Source organism: Ochotona princeps, chromosome 9 (assembly GCF_030435755.1).
Source record: "Ochotona princeps isolate mOchPri1 chromosome 9, mOchPri1.hap1, whole genome shotgun sequence".
In the NCBI taxonomy this organism is placed as follows: domain Eukaryota; kingdom Metazoa; phylum Chordata; class Mammalia; order Lagomorpha; family Ochotonidae; genus Ochotona; species Ochotona princeps.
Genome location: NC_080840.1, coordinates 13651926 through 13668206, shown reverse-complemented (window position 1 = coordinate 13668206; position 16281 = coordinate 13651926). Strand labels below are relative to the sequence as shown.

At 50.6% G+C, this 16281-nt stretch overlaps 1 protein-coding gene across 10 annotated transcripts in view; it reads right to left on the bottom strand.

The window, feature by feature from the left end:
- Positions 1–16281, bottom strand: part of MTSS1 (MTSS I-BAR domain containing 1) — a 154583-nt gene that overhangs the window by 12444 nt on the left and 125858 nt on the right. For all 10 annotated transcript variants that reach the window (XM_058668495.1, XM_058668494.1, XM_058668498.1 and 7 more), the window contains exons 7-8: positions 1606–1763; positions 367–474 (exon numbers count right to left, since the gene is read on the bottom strand). In XM_058668495.1, coding sequence (XP_058524478.1) covers positions 367–474; positions 1606–1763 — 266 coding nt within the window. The remainder of the gene's footprint in view (positions 1–366; positions 475–1605; positions 1764–16281) is intronic.

Genomic DNA, 16281 nt, shown 5'->3' with positions numbered 1-16281 from the left:
AAACAAAAGTCATCTAATTCCTAAGACAAGATCATCACGGATTATTTAACGAGAATGGGAGGAGTGGAGAGTGGGTGCCCCTGACCATGGCAGCCCGTTACGATCTCGTGTAAGCCTGCTTCTGGAAGGCTGAGGAACCCACTGGTGGAGAGGGCAGATTTGGGAACTTGACAGTTTGGCTCAAGTCCCGCAGCAACACTTACTGTATGGATGCGAAGCTCAGGGAGTGACCTCAGCTGTCTGCCTCGAAGGGGCAGACAGTTTGGAAAAGGGCCCAACACAATGTCCTGGTTAAAGCATGTCCTCTCACTACCAGGAGGGGAGGACATGGGGAAATACATGTAGCTCTTAATGCAAGGTGCCCACCTGCTCGCTGGAGGACGGCAGCTTATGAGGGTCCATGGTCAAGCTCTTGAGGTCTTCCGATATGGTCTGCAGGTGGGTAATCTCCCCAAGCATTGAGATTTCTTCTTCCTGAACATAAAGAATTTGAGAAGGGTTAGCCCCATGCTGGATTCACCTGGCTGTCCTGACATAGTTGTTTTTATTGGGATCAAAATGTTAACCCCTTGAAGTTTTTACAAAGGTACTCTCTTCATGGGAAAAAAAAATGTTTTAAGTAAAATGAAATTTTAAATAAAAAATAAACCAATCAACCACCACTGTGGCGTGATCCAAGTGGCAGGGAGAGTGCTGGGTGAACACACAGGCCTCCTGGTGGTACCCTCACCCCCTCGTGGACTCTGCGGCCCTTCCCCTCCACATGCTGACGCCCTCGCTCTTGCTGCAGCTGCTAGGCCTTCACAGCTGATGCAAGATGTTTTAATGCAGATTCCCAGGCCAGTACTCATATGTGCATGTTCAACAGAAGGTTGGTTAACTGTCCTTCCTTTTTTTTTCTTCCTATCAACTGAACAAATGGCAAGTAAGTTAGGGGACTATGTGTAAACGCTTGCATTCACCCCCCAAAGGCTTCAGCTGGGACTGGGGGTCCTGGGCAAGCGTGATCCACAGAAGAGATCTAACTCAGAGCAGGGACAATTTGAATTTAGGCCCCACTCAGGGAAGAGAGCTGGTGCCTCCTTGTAGCTGGCGACAGGTCGCAGTGGAAGCTCTCCATTCATCGTGCAGTTTCCTTGGGAACTGAGTGGGCCTTGATGCCCTGAGGCCCCTGCAGGGCTACTGTCAGTGTATTCAGCTTTAATAGTGGCATTCAAAATCCCCCACAGGGCTCACCCCAGACACTGCTGACCGGGTCTCCAGCCCCAGAATTACGGATTTCATGGGCCTGGATTAGGCCCACACCCATCTGCCTAGACCAAGTTTCTAGGCAATGCCACACAGCCTGGGGACCCCACTTTGAGAACCATCATGCTGGGCCTTATGGGTGTGGAGAGCAAAAGCAGAACACGTGTGAACAAGGAGTGGGCAGGGGAGCCATCAGCCCCTTGTGCAAGAGAATCCTGGGTCTGCAGAAGCAAGTGCAGCCTCATGGTATCCGAGCCAGCAGAGATTTCTCAGTGATGCAGTGTGCACTGGGGAGTCAGGAGGGACCAGCTGCTCCCCACAGCAGCCCACACGGTCCACAGTTCCCCACCCACTTACAATCACAGGCCGCAGCATGGAGATGAAGGTGCAGAAGCGGCCGCGCTCCTCGATCAGGGCCTTCCGCACTGCCTGCTTCTCTGTTTCTTCCAACAGCAGGTACTTGTCATTGACGTCCTGCAGTGCGCTGTCTAGCTGGGGCTGGATGTCACCCCTCCCTGCGAACACAACAAAACCCCCCCACCATGGCTGCTGAGACCCTAGGTCCCAGGACAACTGCTCCTTCTGCTCGGGTCCTGGCTGGAGAGGAGCCACAGCCTCAATTTCCAGGACTTGAGAAAACAGAGATTCATTTATACTCAAAAAGGACTTAAGGTGGGTGTTTTTCTAGGACCAGACATTTCCAACTGCTAGTGTCCTGAGGGTACATGACTCTGCCTTATTCCAGAAAGGGAAACCTCCTGCGGTGACTTCTTGCCAACAAAGCTGGGAGTGCCCCGAGACCCTCATGCAGATGTCCAGAGGTTCAGGGAGGGACGAACAGGGTGAGAGGCCCGTGGGACATCTCCCAAAACTGGCCCAAGGCTGGCTTTGCAGAGTTGACTTAGTCAAACAGCCTCTGTCTAGGGCACTTTTTCTTGCTGTTGCAAAGGGGCCCCTGCAAATTCTTGGCAGCTGCTTTACGTCCCTAGGGGAGAGTTAGTGCTCCTGCTGCGGGGAAGGGAAAAATGTCCAGGAACAATGAAAACCCACAGGTTGAAGCTACATGGGGGGGTGACCACTCCAACCACCATTCTAGAAGGTGACCAATTGTTACTCCCTTAAATGACTAGAACATCTGCACACTGTGTTTGCAAATACAGCTTTATGAGGTCCTGGCCACATCCAGCTGCTTCCACACTGTACACCCGTGCTTGCTACCTTGGCACAGTAGGGTACTTGTGACACCGACTTGGCAGCCCCCCAAACAAGAAGCTTGGACCCTTTGCAGAGGCAGCCCGCTGTGCTGCAAGACCAAGAAGAGCTGACAGGCTCCATGAGAGATGAAGCAGTGACAGCAGGTGACCACGGGAGAGACCAGCTCGACACAGAGGTGGCTTACCAAGCTCCTAGGGTGGCCAGAAACTCCGTGTGCCTGCGTCCCACTGAACAGACACACTACACGAACAACTATTGCAGTCCCAACAGTGACACCACACAGAGAAGCTGAGAAGTTTCAGCATGTTTTCACGATGGTCTGCTCACCCTCTTCTCCCATCTGGCTACCACCCATCTCCTAGGAGGTCTCTCTCCCACTTCTTTCATTTCTTCTCCAGGATGTAGAGGGAGAGGCTCCCCCTCCCCAGCTTTAACCTGGCCACCTGAGCTACTGATTTCCCAGGCTATTGTGTTTTAGAGTTTATTTTGTTTTTAAATTTGTATTTGAAAGGCAAAATTAGAGAGAGAAGGAGAGGATCTTTCATCAGTAGTTCATTTCACAACAGCTGAAGCTCAATAGGTCTGAAAAATCAGGAGCTTCTGGGTCTCCCAGGTGGGTATAGGGGTCCAAAGCACTTGAGCCACACCCCACAGCTGTCCCAGGCCATTAACAGGGAACCTGATTGGAAATGGAGCAGCTGAGACTTGAACTGGCACCCATACGGGATGCCAGTGCTACACGCTGGGGATTAGCTAACCAGACCATGGTGCTGGCGCCTGGTCGCTGAAGTTTTAGTTTTCAGCAATGTTACCAGATTTCTCCCATTTCTTGGGGGGATTTGCCCAGCTCCTGTGGCCATGAGCTCACAGCATAAAAAGAGCTGAACATCACCAGTGCTAGAAAAACTGGAGGTCTTATCATTTGTTTTAAAATATTCTGTATGTGTACATACATGACAGAGCTCTTGAATTCTGTAAACACCACCCCTCAGCCCCACCTGTGGTCCACCGCAGGGACCATGTGCCTTAGGGCTGGTCTAGAGGCCATTTAGTCTCCTACATTCTGGAATGATATTCCTATAAAACAAATCAACATGGGGGAGGAGGGACTGGCATGGTGACATCTAAGACTAATCAGCTGTGGTGTCGTTCATGTCCCGGCTGCTCCACGTCCAATCCAGCTTCCTGCTTCGGGCCTGGGAAAGCAGTCAAGGACGGCCCAGATTCTTGGGACACTGCACCTGCATGGGAGACCCAGAAGAAGCTCCTGGCTCCTGGCTTTGGCTCAGCTCCAAGCATTGTGGCCATCTGGGGAGTGAATCAGCAGATGGAAAAATCTCTCTCTGTCTCCCACCATCTCTGTGTAAAATCTGCCTTTCGGAGAGTATAAATCAATATTTTTAAAAACAAACATGGAGGGCTCCAGACCCAATCAGCACGCTCTTAACTAAAAGGGAGACAGCAAATTAAAACTCCTGTCTGAACTTGCTTGGATATGCTTCAATAATGATAGTGATTTAAAAAAAATAATAGCTTCTAGTGATAAAAAAAGAATTTCATGCTTTTACTTCCATATACAAATTAAAAGCCACATATCTACCTGAAATTAACAACACTGACTAAAAACTGTATCCACACAGAGAAGCAAAATGAATAGAACCAAGAGTTATCTAATTTGGTAAATACAAATATAATCCATTCCATGGTGAGGGCAAAGCTTTTAAACTATGTATTATGTTATCATTAGAATATGTTCAAATTGTAGTACACTAAAAATAAGAAGAAACTGTAAAGATTACCATAGTGAGAAAATTTCCATTGTGGATATATCGTAACTCAAAAATGCAACATTTATTCCCTAAATTCACTAGCCTTCGCTAACACAACATATTTCTGTTGAAATAAGCAACTGGAGAAATTATTCCGTATCCCAGAAGGACGTAATGGTTTTAAGACTCTATATGCCTAGAGTTGTACTGGCACCGATTTCACTCAATCGCCCCTTAGTATTCCTGGGGTGGGGGTTGGTGCCAGGGGACTCCTGGAGACCCAAAACCCTTGGGTGTTCAAGTCCACTAAAAGAACCATATGCACTTCCTCACACACCTTTAAAGCACCGATTCCTCTCAACACCGGGAAGACGCCAATGCAATTAATACCGAACGATGATAAGGTCTGCCCACATTCACTGTGGATGGCACGCCTCTTGGGACACCAGCCTCCCTATGGCAGTGCCTAGCCTCAAGTCCCGCCTCTGCTTTCAATTCCAGCTTCCTGCTAAATAAAGCACACTCCAGGTGGCTCAAGTACTAGAGCCCTCCACCCATGGGGGAGACCCAGATTAAGCACTTCTTCAGCCTGTCCCAGCTCTAGGAGTTGTGAGCATTTAGGGATTGAAACAGCAGATCAAAGCTCATTCTCTTGGGCCCAGGGCGGTAGACTAGTGGCTAAAGTCCACCCCTTGAATGCACTGGGATCCCATATGGGCACTGGTTCTAATCCCAGTGGTCCTGCTTCCGATCCAGCTCCCTGCTTGTGGCCTGTGAAAGCAGTCGAGGACAGCCCAAAGTCTTGGGACCCTGCACGCACATGTGAGATCCAGAAGAGGCTCTGGGCTCCTGGCTTTGGATCAGCTCAGCTCCTGCTGTTGCGGCCACTTGGGGAGTGAATCAACAGATGGAAGATCTGTCTCTCCTCTCTGTATATCTGACTTATCAATAAAATTCCAGACAGCTTTCAACAGTTCCTAAGACTGGCTGACTGTCTGCTGATACAGAACCCGAGGCCTCAGGGAGCCGAGGTACAGGACTCCACCCACTTTCCTCCCATCAGCTCAGTCACTGCGGACTCCTCCAGTGCAGGAGCAGGCCTTTCCTGTTCCCACACTGACTTGGCACCACCCTCTTCCATCACCTCCAGCCACACTGAGCTATGGTTTGGCCACAGCTGCAGGGTACCCCCGCCAGGCTCCAGGCATTGAACTCTCACTTCCACCAAGAGATAGAGGGAGACACTTGCAAGGTGACTGGAGTCAGGTAAGATCATCGGGATGGAGCCCATTGGATCCTGGTGGCTGGTTATCAGAACTCCACCCGAATGAGACACAAACACACATGGGCTTCCTGTCGCTTGCCATGTGAATCTCTGCACCATGCTGGAACTCCCCAGCGGAGGGCCCCAGACCTCACTCTTGCAGAACCATTAGCTAAAGCAGATCTCCTTCCTTGATTAATTAGCCGGCCTCAGAGATTTGGCTACAGTTACAAAGAAACGATGTCCATACATCAGGCCACCAAGCTCACTCACCCGGACATACACTGGTCCCTAGCGTGTCACCAAGACCAGCTCTGCCCAGAGCACCCCCGAACTGCTTTCAACAGGCAGATGTTGTCACTCAATTCCCCAAGGTTTCAAGCAATGACCAGTGTCCTTGCTGTGCACCCTGCAAGGGAAGGTCACTGTGGACTCCAACTCACAGTCCAAGCCTTCATCTCTCTTCCCTCCTCCAGGGCCTGGGACCACAACACCATCACACCCCCACTCTATCCCTACTTCCGCCAGCCTGTTCATCATGCAGGTCTTGGCTCATCCTGCACCCTTGGGGGAAGCCTTCCTTGACTCTTGCCAGATTAGAACGGTCTTGCTTGATCTCAGAAGTTCTTTATACTTAAATCTTCTCAGCTCTCTCCCCACCATCCCAGTTCAAATTCCACCATCCTGTCTCTAGTGACATGACTGAGGCAGACACCACGTGCACTTCTGTTCAGGGTGGTCTTCTCTGCTGACACCTGCTTGGCAGACAGGAGGGACTCAAATATTTGCAAGTAAACACCGCCCTGCATCTGCTCACTGGCCTCAACTCCTATGCCCTTAAACAGCCTGAGTACATTCCAGCACCCACAGCAGCCAAGGGAGGGAGGATTGAGATGCCTGAGATGGGCTTTCCAGACAAATTCCTGAGCACAGAATTACTTTTGGCATTTTCTGTGAAAACTAAATCATCATCGGCCTTAAGGGTTTTTCCCCCAGGTGTCCACTGTATTCACATCAGAATTTGATGCCAGGAGACTTCAAGGGCCAGCAGTCCCCAGGGTGGAAATCTTTTGACTATTCTCTTCGCAAAAAGTGCTCCTGGGGCAAGCAGTGTGAATGGGCACTGTGCCCTGGGCCAAGGAAGCACTCCTCACAGAGGAAGGAACGCCTTTAAAAAAAAAAAAGAAATTAAGTTTAATTAAATGTTTGTGTAAAAATTAAATGTACAAAGATTTCTGGAATGAAAGATTCCACATCATTGACGTTTGTCTTAATCTTGGCATAAATATCCAAGGCAGGAATTAAGAAGTCCACTGGCAGGTGGGAAAACAGACACCCAGGGAGGCAACTGGCCTACACCGGGCCACACTCGCAGGGCTGGGCACAGCCAGAATCCAAGCCCTGAAGTTCATGTTATCTGCACTTCTTGCTCACGAGAAACACACGGGGGCTGGAACTGTACTGCTAGGAGCTTAGCGTTGTTGGTTCCAACAGCCAGATCAAGAAGCCAGTCGCCATGACCAGCCATATCAAGAGCCCTGGGCCTCAGGACATACCCTCCTCAGCCTCAGGGGACCGTCACAGGGGTGAGGTAAGGGCGAATGCACCAATCTACAGGAAGCACATGGGGACAGAGTGTGCAGCCCATGGTGAGAGCCCAGGAGGCCCTGGGCACCACCAGTCACTGCTGCAGCCTGAGGCCTGTGGAATGATACGTGGGGCGTTAGGGTGCTGTTTTGTTTTATTTTATCACACTGCTTTAGGTCAAGTCTACTTTGATGTCAGGAACTGCAGAAGATCCCATACTGCTTTCCCTAAAGCCGGGGGTTTCCAATATCCTCATTTTTCACTGGTTCCTGGGTGCTATGGTTTGAACAGGCCCCGCCCCCAGTTCATGTGTTGGGATTGTCAGATTCCTATGGTGACGAACTCCGGAGGCAGGGCCTCTGACTGGGATTAGGACGGGATGAGGGGGAGACCCCCAAGCCAGCACGTGCTGTGCCACCAGCTGACGCCTTCTGCCACGGTGTAAGGCAGCACCTGGGCCACGCTCAAGGGTCTGCCAACCTCTGAAACCATGAGCAAAACAAACCTCCTCCTGTTATAAATCACCTGTTTCTAGGGACTCCGTGACAGCAAAGTAGACAAGGCACTAGACCAGGGGTGGGACCCATTTTCCATGTCTTTTCCCAGGCACACAAAACTGACTTAAAAATTAGCTGAAGAGCTGGTGTGGTAATGAAGAACCTAGATGTTTTCTGCTTTTGTGAATCCTGCCTTAATGGCTTGGCTGGGGGCTGTGTGAACTCCAGGCCTGATAGTCTACATGACACGCAGCAGGACACCTGGCAGGTCACATAGGCGGACCACTCCTCAGGAAAGAGGTACCTGGTGTTTGATAAGATCAACCGCCCTATAGCTCATCAATTTGTACCTTTTGAAAGTTGCTTGCTTCAAACCCACCAATAGAAGCCTGCTAAATCATGACTGTATAATTAATAGTCTAAAATGTATAAGAACGCTGTGCTGTTCAACCTGGGGGGCTCTCTCTCACTCTTTTTCCTGCCCTGCTATTCCTGCAGCAGCCTCGGCTGCAGCGGCCCCTCCCCCTTCAGCCCTGCTGGAGGGGGTGACTGGGAGACCTACGTTAACCTAAATAAACCACCTTTATGCCTTAGCATCAACTTCAGACTTGATTTTCTGGGGATATCAAAATCTGGCACAACACTGGCATAGCAAGTTAATCTGCTGCCTGCAAGTGCCAACATCCCCGATGGGTGTCGGTTCATGTCCTGGTTGCTTCACTTCCAACCCAGCTCCCCCAGCACTGGGAAAGTAGTGGAGAATGGCCCACATCCTTGGGATCCTGCACCCATGTGGGAGACCCAGGAAAAGCTCCTGGCTTCAAATTAGCTCAGCTCTGGCAGTTGTAACCATTTGGGGAGTGAACCAGCAGATGGAAGATCACACCCCACTTTCTCTGAATGTCTTTCTCTAATTCTGCCTTTCAAATAAAAATGAAATAAATTCCTAATAAAAAAATTCGTGTGCTATAGGTTTAGTGAATTTCAAGTCCTACCCGCAGCTGCCTTGGCAGGGCCTGACTCAGTGATTCCACAGTCCTGACAGATCCCACAGGCCAGGCTTCCCCACCCCGCACTACATTAGGCAATCAGCTGTTTATCAAAACACAGGTTAAGGAGAGGCAATGCAGAGAACCTTAGAAACGTGCCACGTTGAGCCGTGGCTTAGCACCCCAAATGCTGACGAAGCCACCAGGATGTTGACTTTGCTGGGGTTACAGCCATGCTCCATGCTCAGACACCTGGGGCCACCTTTGGAAATGTGACGGCTCCTTCAGCCCCTCCTTTCATGTTCATTTCTCTTAAACAGTTCTCCAATCCATCCATCTCTCCATCCTCGGCCTGATCCCTGCCATCTCTTTTCTGGACAGCACACAATGTAAACCCAAGCACATACTGTCAGGGTAGAATTTTCTAGAAGCCAGTAAGTCTTTGATGGCTTCGCCAGCCGCCTCAAATGTGGCACATGACGCCACAGTCTACTCCCTTCTCCAGACTCACCTCTGTTCCCAAGGGCAGACGGAACAGCCATTCACACCATGGCGGGCCTGGGAATCTGCGTGTGTTTCTACCTTCCAGCAGTGTGGGAGAAACATGCTCTTCCTGAAGACTCCTGTTCTAGCCTGAGTTGACACACTCCCCTTTAGCACCAGACACACCACCTTCAGCCTCCTCTGAAACACCAGCTGGTGTTTGCCATAAAACTCCTTCATTAGCGGCCTGGACGTTTGAGCCCCAAGCCCTGAGCTGCAGGGTGAAGTGAGGAGCTGCAGAGTTCAAGTCCTCCAGGGTTGACATCCCCCATCACCCTGACACAGTGATGCCAATGTGCTCCTTCATCAGGGTGCACGGAGCTTCCTGGTGGGTGATCTATGACGAGTGGAAGCTCTGCTCCCACGTTGCCACCTATCCCTCTGTCCACCTGAGCTGTTCATTTGTAGTCTCCATAAGCAACCCATACTCCTAAATACTAGTGAAGTATGTCCCTCTAACTTGTTCCAGGGAATTACCAAGGGGTGGGGTTGGGGAAAGGGGCGGAAGAGGAAAGCCTGAAGTTCATGGCTGAAGCTGGGGAGTCTCATGGGAATGAACCCTTGGCTTGAGGTTCTGTATCTCTTGGAGGGAGCCAGGGTCAGAAATAAACTGAAGTGTGAAACACCCAACTGGTGTCCGTGAAGTGATGCGGGAACATACATGCCTTCACCACCCAAGCAGGGATGGCCCTTGCCTGTCTAGCAGCGAGCAGAGTCCAGCACTCAGGAGGCTCTTAAGGCAGGCATGGACGGCTGAACTGGTGAGAGGAGGCAGGACTGTTTCACACAACCCTTAGGCAGTATTCACAGAGAATGCTGATGAATGAATGCGCGGTCAACACCACATGTGAGCCAATTAGCCCTGCTCATTACAGATGCCTGTGGTTTAACCACCAGGCAGCCCAGCCAGTGGTCACTCCCAGTACCACCCGGCCTCTTCTCCAAGGAAAGAAACTCCATGGCATGCAGGGCATCAGTACTTCAAGCCAGCTGTCCTTTCCGTTCTGTTGTTGCAGTTTTGGTCAAGATCAACACTGAAAAAGGCACTTGGCTCCTGCCGCATCTGCCCCCCTCCCCATGGCAGCCATCTCTCCCGCGGCCCCGGAAGGAGGTACCTACTACTCCGATAGGAGCTGGCTGGGCCCAGGAACATTTCCGGGCACTCACTGAGGTTCCCGAGTCCAGAGGTGTGGACCCTGAACTCAGCGAGCTCTGTCTCAGGGACCAGCTCTGCTATGGAGGAGAGGGCACAGCTCCAGGACTGTGCTGGACCTGCTGGCTTTTTACCCAGGATCCTAGCTGAGAAGCACAGCTAAGGAAGGCCCAGCCTCTGAGCTTCTGTATGAAATGCAAGCAGTTCTTTGTGGGGCTTGACTAACGGTGGTCAAGGGCAGCCTTCTGTCATACAAGATTAGAAGTTCTCCTGGGGACATTGGCAGCGCCTGCATCGGTACCAGCCAAGCAGCCTTGCGGCCTTCAAGCATGCACCTGCTCCTTATTCTTCTCTCAGCTGCCCTGCCTGTGGCAAAGATAGCCTAGTCCTATGCCTCCCCAGCAGCCACAGACAGGCGGCTAAAGGAGTCTTACACAGAGGGGGTAAAAGCGGCAGAAGGCAGGCTTCCTGGGCAGTGTCCTTTGGGCGTGAAACACGCTGGAGGTAGCCAGTGAACACTCACCATGCAAAGGGTCCAACAAAGAGCGGCCCTTTCCTGAGAAAGGAAGGAGGAGGACGTGTTGTGGCACTGAGGGCAGCATCCCCTATCAGAGTATCAGTTTGTAGCCCTCCTGTTCCACTTCGGATCTAGCTCCCTGCTAATGAGCTTAGGAAGGCAGTGCATGATGGCCCAAGCACTTACACAATTGCCACCCACACGGGAGACCTGGATGGAGTGTCGGGTTCCTGGCTTCCACCTGGTCTACCCCTGAACATTGTGGCCATTTGGGGAGTCAACAGAAGATGGAAGAACTCTCTCTCTCTTCCTGTTACCCTTCCAAATAAATTCACAAATATTTACATTTTGAAAAAAAAAAGTATTTTAAAGACTGAGGAAGAGGGAGAGACATAGAGAGAGAAAGGATGAGTATCTTCGGGGCCCAGCATGATAGCCTAGTGGCTAAATCCTCACCTTGTATCTGCTGGGATCTCATGCGGGTGCCGCTTTGTATCTCAACTGCTCCACTTCCCATCCAGCTCCCTGCTTGTGGCCTAGGAAAACATTCAAGGTCGGCCCAAGGCCTTGGGACCCTACACCCACATGAAACATGTAGAGGAAGCTTCTGGCTCCTGGCTTTGGATCAGCTCAGCTCTGGCCGTGGTGGCCATGTGGGAGTGAACCAGTGCAAGGATGATCTTTCTTTGTCTCTCCTTCTTTCTGTATATCTGCCTTTGCAATAAAAATAAATCTTCAAAAAAAAGTGAGCATCTTCCATTTATTGTTCACTCCCCCAGATGGTCACAACAACCAGGGTTGTGTCAGGCTGAGGCCAGGAGTCAGGAGCTAAATTGCAGTCTCTCATATGGGTGGCAGGGGCCCAAACACTTGGGCCATCTTCTCCTGCTTTTCCCAGGACTTTAGCAGGCAGCTGGACCAGAAGTGGAGTAGCCTGGATACCAACTGGCACTCAGCATTGCAGGCAGCAGTTTTACTCACTAGGCCACAAAACCAGTACCAATACATTAATATGTTTTTAAAAGAAACAAAACAAAAGGCAGAGGGGTGCAGGGAAAAGTGTCACCCAGTTTGGGGACTGATCAGAAAGGAGGCCCAGTCCAGGACCCCTAAGGAGCAGGTAGGATGGGTGGTGCTGAGACCGAATGGTGGTCACTGCAATTCTCAGATGCGTGGAGTCCCCCCGGTAAGGTGGCCGCTGGGGTATCACACACACACACTGTTCCCAGGGCACCTCTCCGTAACATGCCTAGTCACTATTGTCTCTGTCGCCCTTTTGCAAGTGCAGGTGGCATCTGACAAGTCTTGGCACACGCTGTGTCTTGTACGCCATGCGCTTTGACCACCAGCTGGTCCTGTGGCATCCTTCCCCGCCTCCTCCCCAGGCCAGCGACAGTCCTTCCTCTGGTCTCCGAAGCTCTGCCTCGTCAGTGTTCACCAGAGACATGTGCACCAGGTGAAATCAACTGGCTTGCAACAGTCCACCTTCCTCAAGGGAACAGTACCCTATACACACACACCCAGGCTCAACACCTTTAACGGAGCTGTCAGTCCCTCCAACTGCTCAGGCCCTGGTCAAGTTCAGGCAAGGACCTGGGGGCAAAGCAGATGATTCTAACTCAGTCAAAGGAGAGTTCATATGCACGAAGGGCCTTCCAAAAAGGCACGGGAAAATGGAATTACAGGATGTTTACTTTGAAGGAAGAAAAATCTGAAAGCCATGCATGGTTTTCTTAATGTACATTTACTAAAGACATTAAGGAGGGCTTCGCTCCTTTTGGCTCTCCTCCCAACCTCCATCTGCTTTCATTGCTATGGACACACAAGCACACTTTACAATGTTCATGGAAGCCAAATGACAAGAGCTGGGCAGAGGACGTGTTCCACAAAGCTCATGGAAAATGTGGAGTAGGAAAAAACTATGCATGCTTTCCAATTTTTTTTTGTACCCAAATAAACTTACCTTTTCATTCCATTTTTCCTAAGTTTTTGCAAGTCCCTGCTGTCAGTCTCTGGGACTTAGAACTACAAAGCAGCCCCGATATGACATAAAACTGAAGGGGCCACGGCAATTGCTCCTTGACAACAAGGAATGGGATTCTGGGAGTTAAGAGGCTCAAGCTCATGTGGTTTCTTCGTGGGTTTCAAACCCACTTCCCACCAACTTAAACCCACATTATACACCACAGGCTGACCCGGGGCCAGGCAATTAGCAGATTCCCAAAATGCTTGAAGAGTGTGTGTTTCAAAGAGTCACATTCTGTGTGATTCTATTTTCTGGAAATGTCCACAGTGAGCGAGTACCCAGATGGGAGATGCCAGGGGGCCAGGAGCTGGAGAGTGCCTGGTGAACAGGCGTGGGGGTTTTCTTTGTGGGGTGATGACAACATGATCAAACTAGACCATGGTGACAGCTGTACACGCTGCAAACGCAGCGACAGCCATTGACACACACACAGTGTTAGCGAGATGACACACGCTGGTATGTGAGCTTCATGGCAATAAGCAGCAAAGGGGTTCCATGCCATCCTCCTTCCAAAAGTTTGCTAACAACCACTCAGAGCAACCCTGTGGAGAACTGGAAAGGAACACCATTTTTAACATGGAGGGATAAGTAATATGTCTCCCCAAGGGGATGTACAGACAGGGAACGGATGCTCCAGGCCTGTGTCCACGCCCAACCCATCCTGTCACATCCAAGGAAACCTGTGTGGACTGAGCTTGCTGCATGTGACAGGATCAAATCCAAAAACCTCCTCGGGGCCAGGTCAGCAGGACCACAGAGAACACGTGGGCACACTGGGGCAAGATAACCCACACGGATGCCTCACAGACAGGCTTCCCCGGACACAGCGCAGCAGCAAGCCCCCAAAGCCACGTGGAAGCAAGCAGCGGGATCACACAGGGTGTGGCCAACACTCACGCAGGGGAATCGTTTGAGTGTTAGAGATCGGATGACTTCAGAACAAGACAGTTCACAAACTCCGCTGAAACAAGAAATACCTTCGATTTTTCTTAAAACAATGAATTATGATGATCCTGGATAGATGTGGGTAAATATATTTTGCAAGCCGAATGTGACCCAGTCTGATTTGGGTAAGGTTTTGAGGCATTACTCAGAGCATATCTTTACATTATTATGCTGTGCTCCAAGCACACACATGCATGCAGGAGTCCACTCGGATGTCCATGTATGTATAGTGATGTCCTGTGCAAAGGAGGGTTTGAGTCACCATGTATTTCTTTTTTCCATGAGTCTAAGACTGAATTATGATGAGGCAAAGACTCACAGAATGTCGTGCTCACATTTTCAATGGCCAAACATCCAAGAAAGAAAATGATAAGCACACACACACACACGCAAGATTTGTTATAAAGATATGCAAAATTAAACAGGCACCATTGATTGATTTGAGCTTGCAGGAAAACCTGGGCGACCAGCATAGGTTTTGGACAACTACGGAAAGCCCACGCAAGGACCACACCGTGACCAGCCACCGGAGAGTCAGGAGGGAAGACTTACCGAGAGCGTCCACTGGCAGGGCGCACGGTGAGAAAGGGCAGGATACACCACAATTGACACAAAAAGGAAAACGACAAAGTCAAACTGATGTTCGGGCAGCAGTGGCCTCAGCCTGCTCGCGAGGCCAGGCAGTCCCTGCCTGGCCACCAAGCTGTATATCCAGGCTGCTAAAGCCACATCCACCGTGAGCTGACCTCCAAGGTCCACTCTCCTGCCTTACAAATAGTTTTTCCTTCTTATCTAAGCTGTCATCTTCCTACACAGCAGGTATTACCCCTGGATAACAGAGCGAAGCTTTTTAAGAAGAGGTGAAGATGATGGGCCCAGAGGTCACCAATTCAGATACTTTAGCAAGCAAACCGTCAAGGCCATTTATCTTAAGTTGGAGAGTGCCTAGAGAAAAGACACAGGAAGCAAACTCCCTAAAGCAGACCCCGCCAGCCCCCGAAGTTCTGGCTGCAGCAGGAAGGGGCACATGAGACGCCCTAAAACATTCCACGGCCTCCTGCTGCCCTCCCCACCTGCTGACTCAGCCCCTGTCCCTGCTGCTCTGTGCCGGACCAGACTTGCCCAAAGGCAATGACCCAGCTTGCCTCCTGGCCTCAGCTGCAACCCTAAGAGACGCGTGCCAAGCTGGCCTTCAAGAAACAGACTCATTCACCCACTGCAGGGTCCTCAGACCACTTTAGAGTGACTTTCAGGTATAACCTAGTGACAGATAAAGCATTTAAAATCGTTTTCTATGGAAAGAGTCAAGTACCTTCAGATGACACATGGACCCTTCCAATGGCAAAACAAGAGTCAGAGAACGGCTGTGTGCAGAAGAAGGAAGGTAATAAACACATGCTTACAAAAACCACCTCCCCTCAAGGACAGTACCGAAACCACGCTCACAGGTGCAAGGCAAGGGGGATTCTGAGAGAGGGGCAGGAGAAGCCGTGGTTCAGGATGACAGCCTGCAAAAGGCACTGTGGGCAGCTGCTGCTTGAGAGTCCCTGAGTACCTCAGACCAAGGAAGTGCTCATCTGGCTCAGACAGGCCTTGGTTCTACTAGGACAAACATACATGGACAGCATCTGTGTAACCGATGCCTGGTCCAAGGAAATGCCACTGGAAGGAGAGCCCACGACTGCAGGTTTTCCAGCAGAAACCAAGCCCCCCAACATCCGAAAACCTCAGGTAACCAGCTTTCCTCTGGCTGCTAAGCTGTACCATTCCCATCCCATGCTTGGACACATGTCCTGTGGGAAAGCTCTCCCTGATAAGTCAGCATGGCTGCTCTTCCAGAAACATATGAGCACTTGATCAAAAATGGTTTTAAACATTTTAGGAGAATGAAAGAAGGAGAGTTTCTTGAAGAAACCAGAAGATCACTGACGCTGTTCTAAATGCCCGGTCTGACCGCTCTCGAAGATACAAGCACAGCATCCAGAAGGGACATGGTGGGGCCAGTGCTGCGGCACAGTGGATTAAGTGGCCACCTGTGACCCCGGCATCCCATGTGAGTCCTGGATGTTTTACTTCCAACCAGCTCCCAGCAGATGCACCTGGGGAAGCAGCAAAAGATGAGTGCTTGGGCCCCTGAGACTCACATGTAAAAGCAGGAGCTCCAGGATTTTGGTCTGGCCATTTGGACAGTGAGATAGCAGATGGAAGAGTCTCTTTCTCTCTCACTCTGCCTTTCAAATAAATCTGAGGCTAGGGCCAGGGCTAGTGTTGTCAGGATTTTAATCACATGCCACCCCTCACAACTAAATGCCAGTGACCCCCAGGACCTAGGGCAGAGGCATCTCTCCCCTATGTATGCAGGCAGCAACCTGTAGGTCCCTAATCCTTGTATTTGGCGACCTGAATGGAGCTTGTTATCACCTGGAAGGCTGAGACAGTGCTGGGCTGATTCTAATTGCCAGAAACTTCTTTTATGTTGCACTGAAATCAACTTAACAGGTTTCACCAGAAGTCTGAGCTCTGCGAAC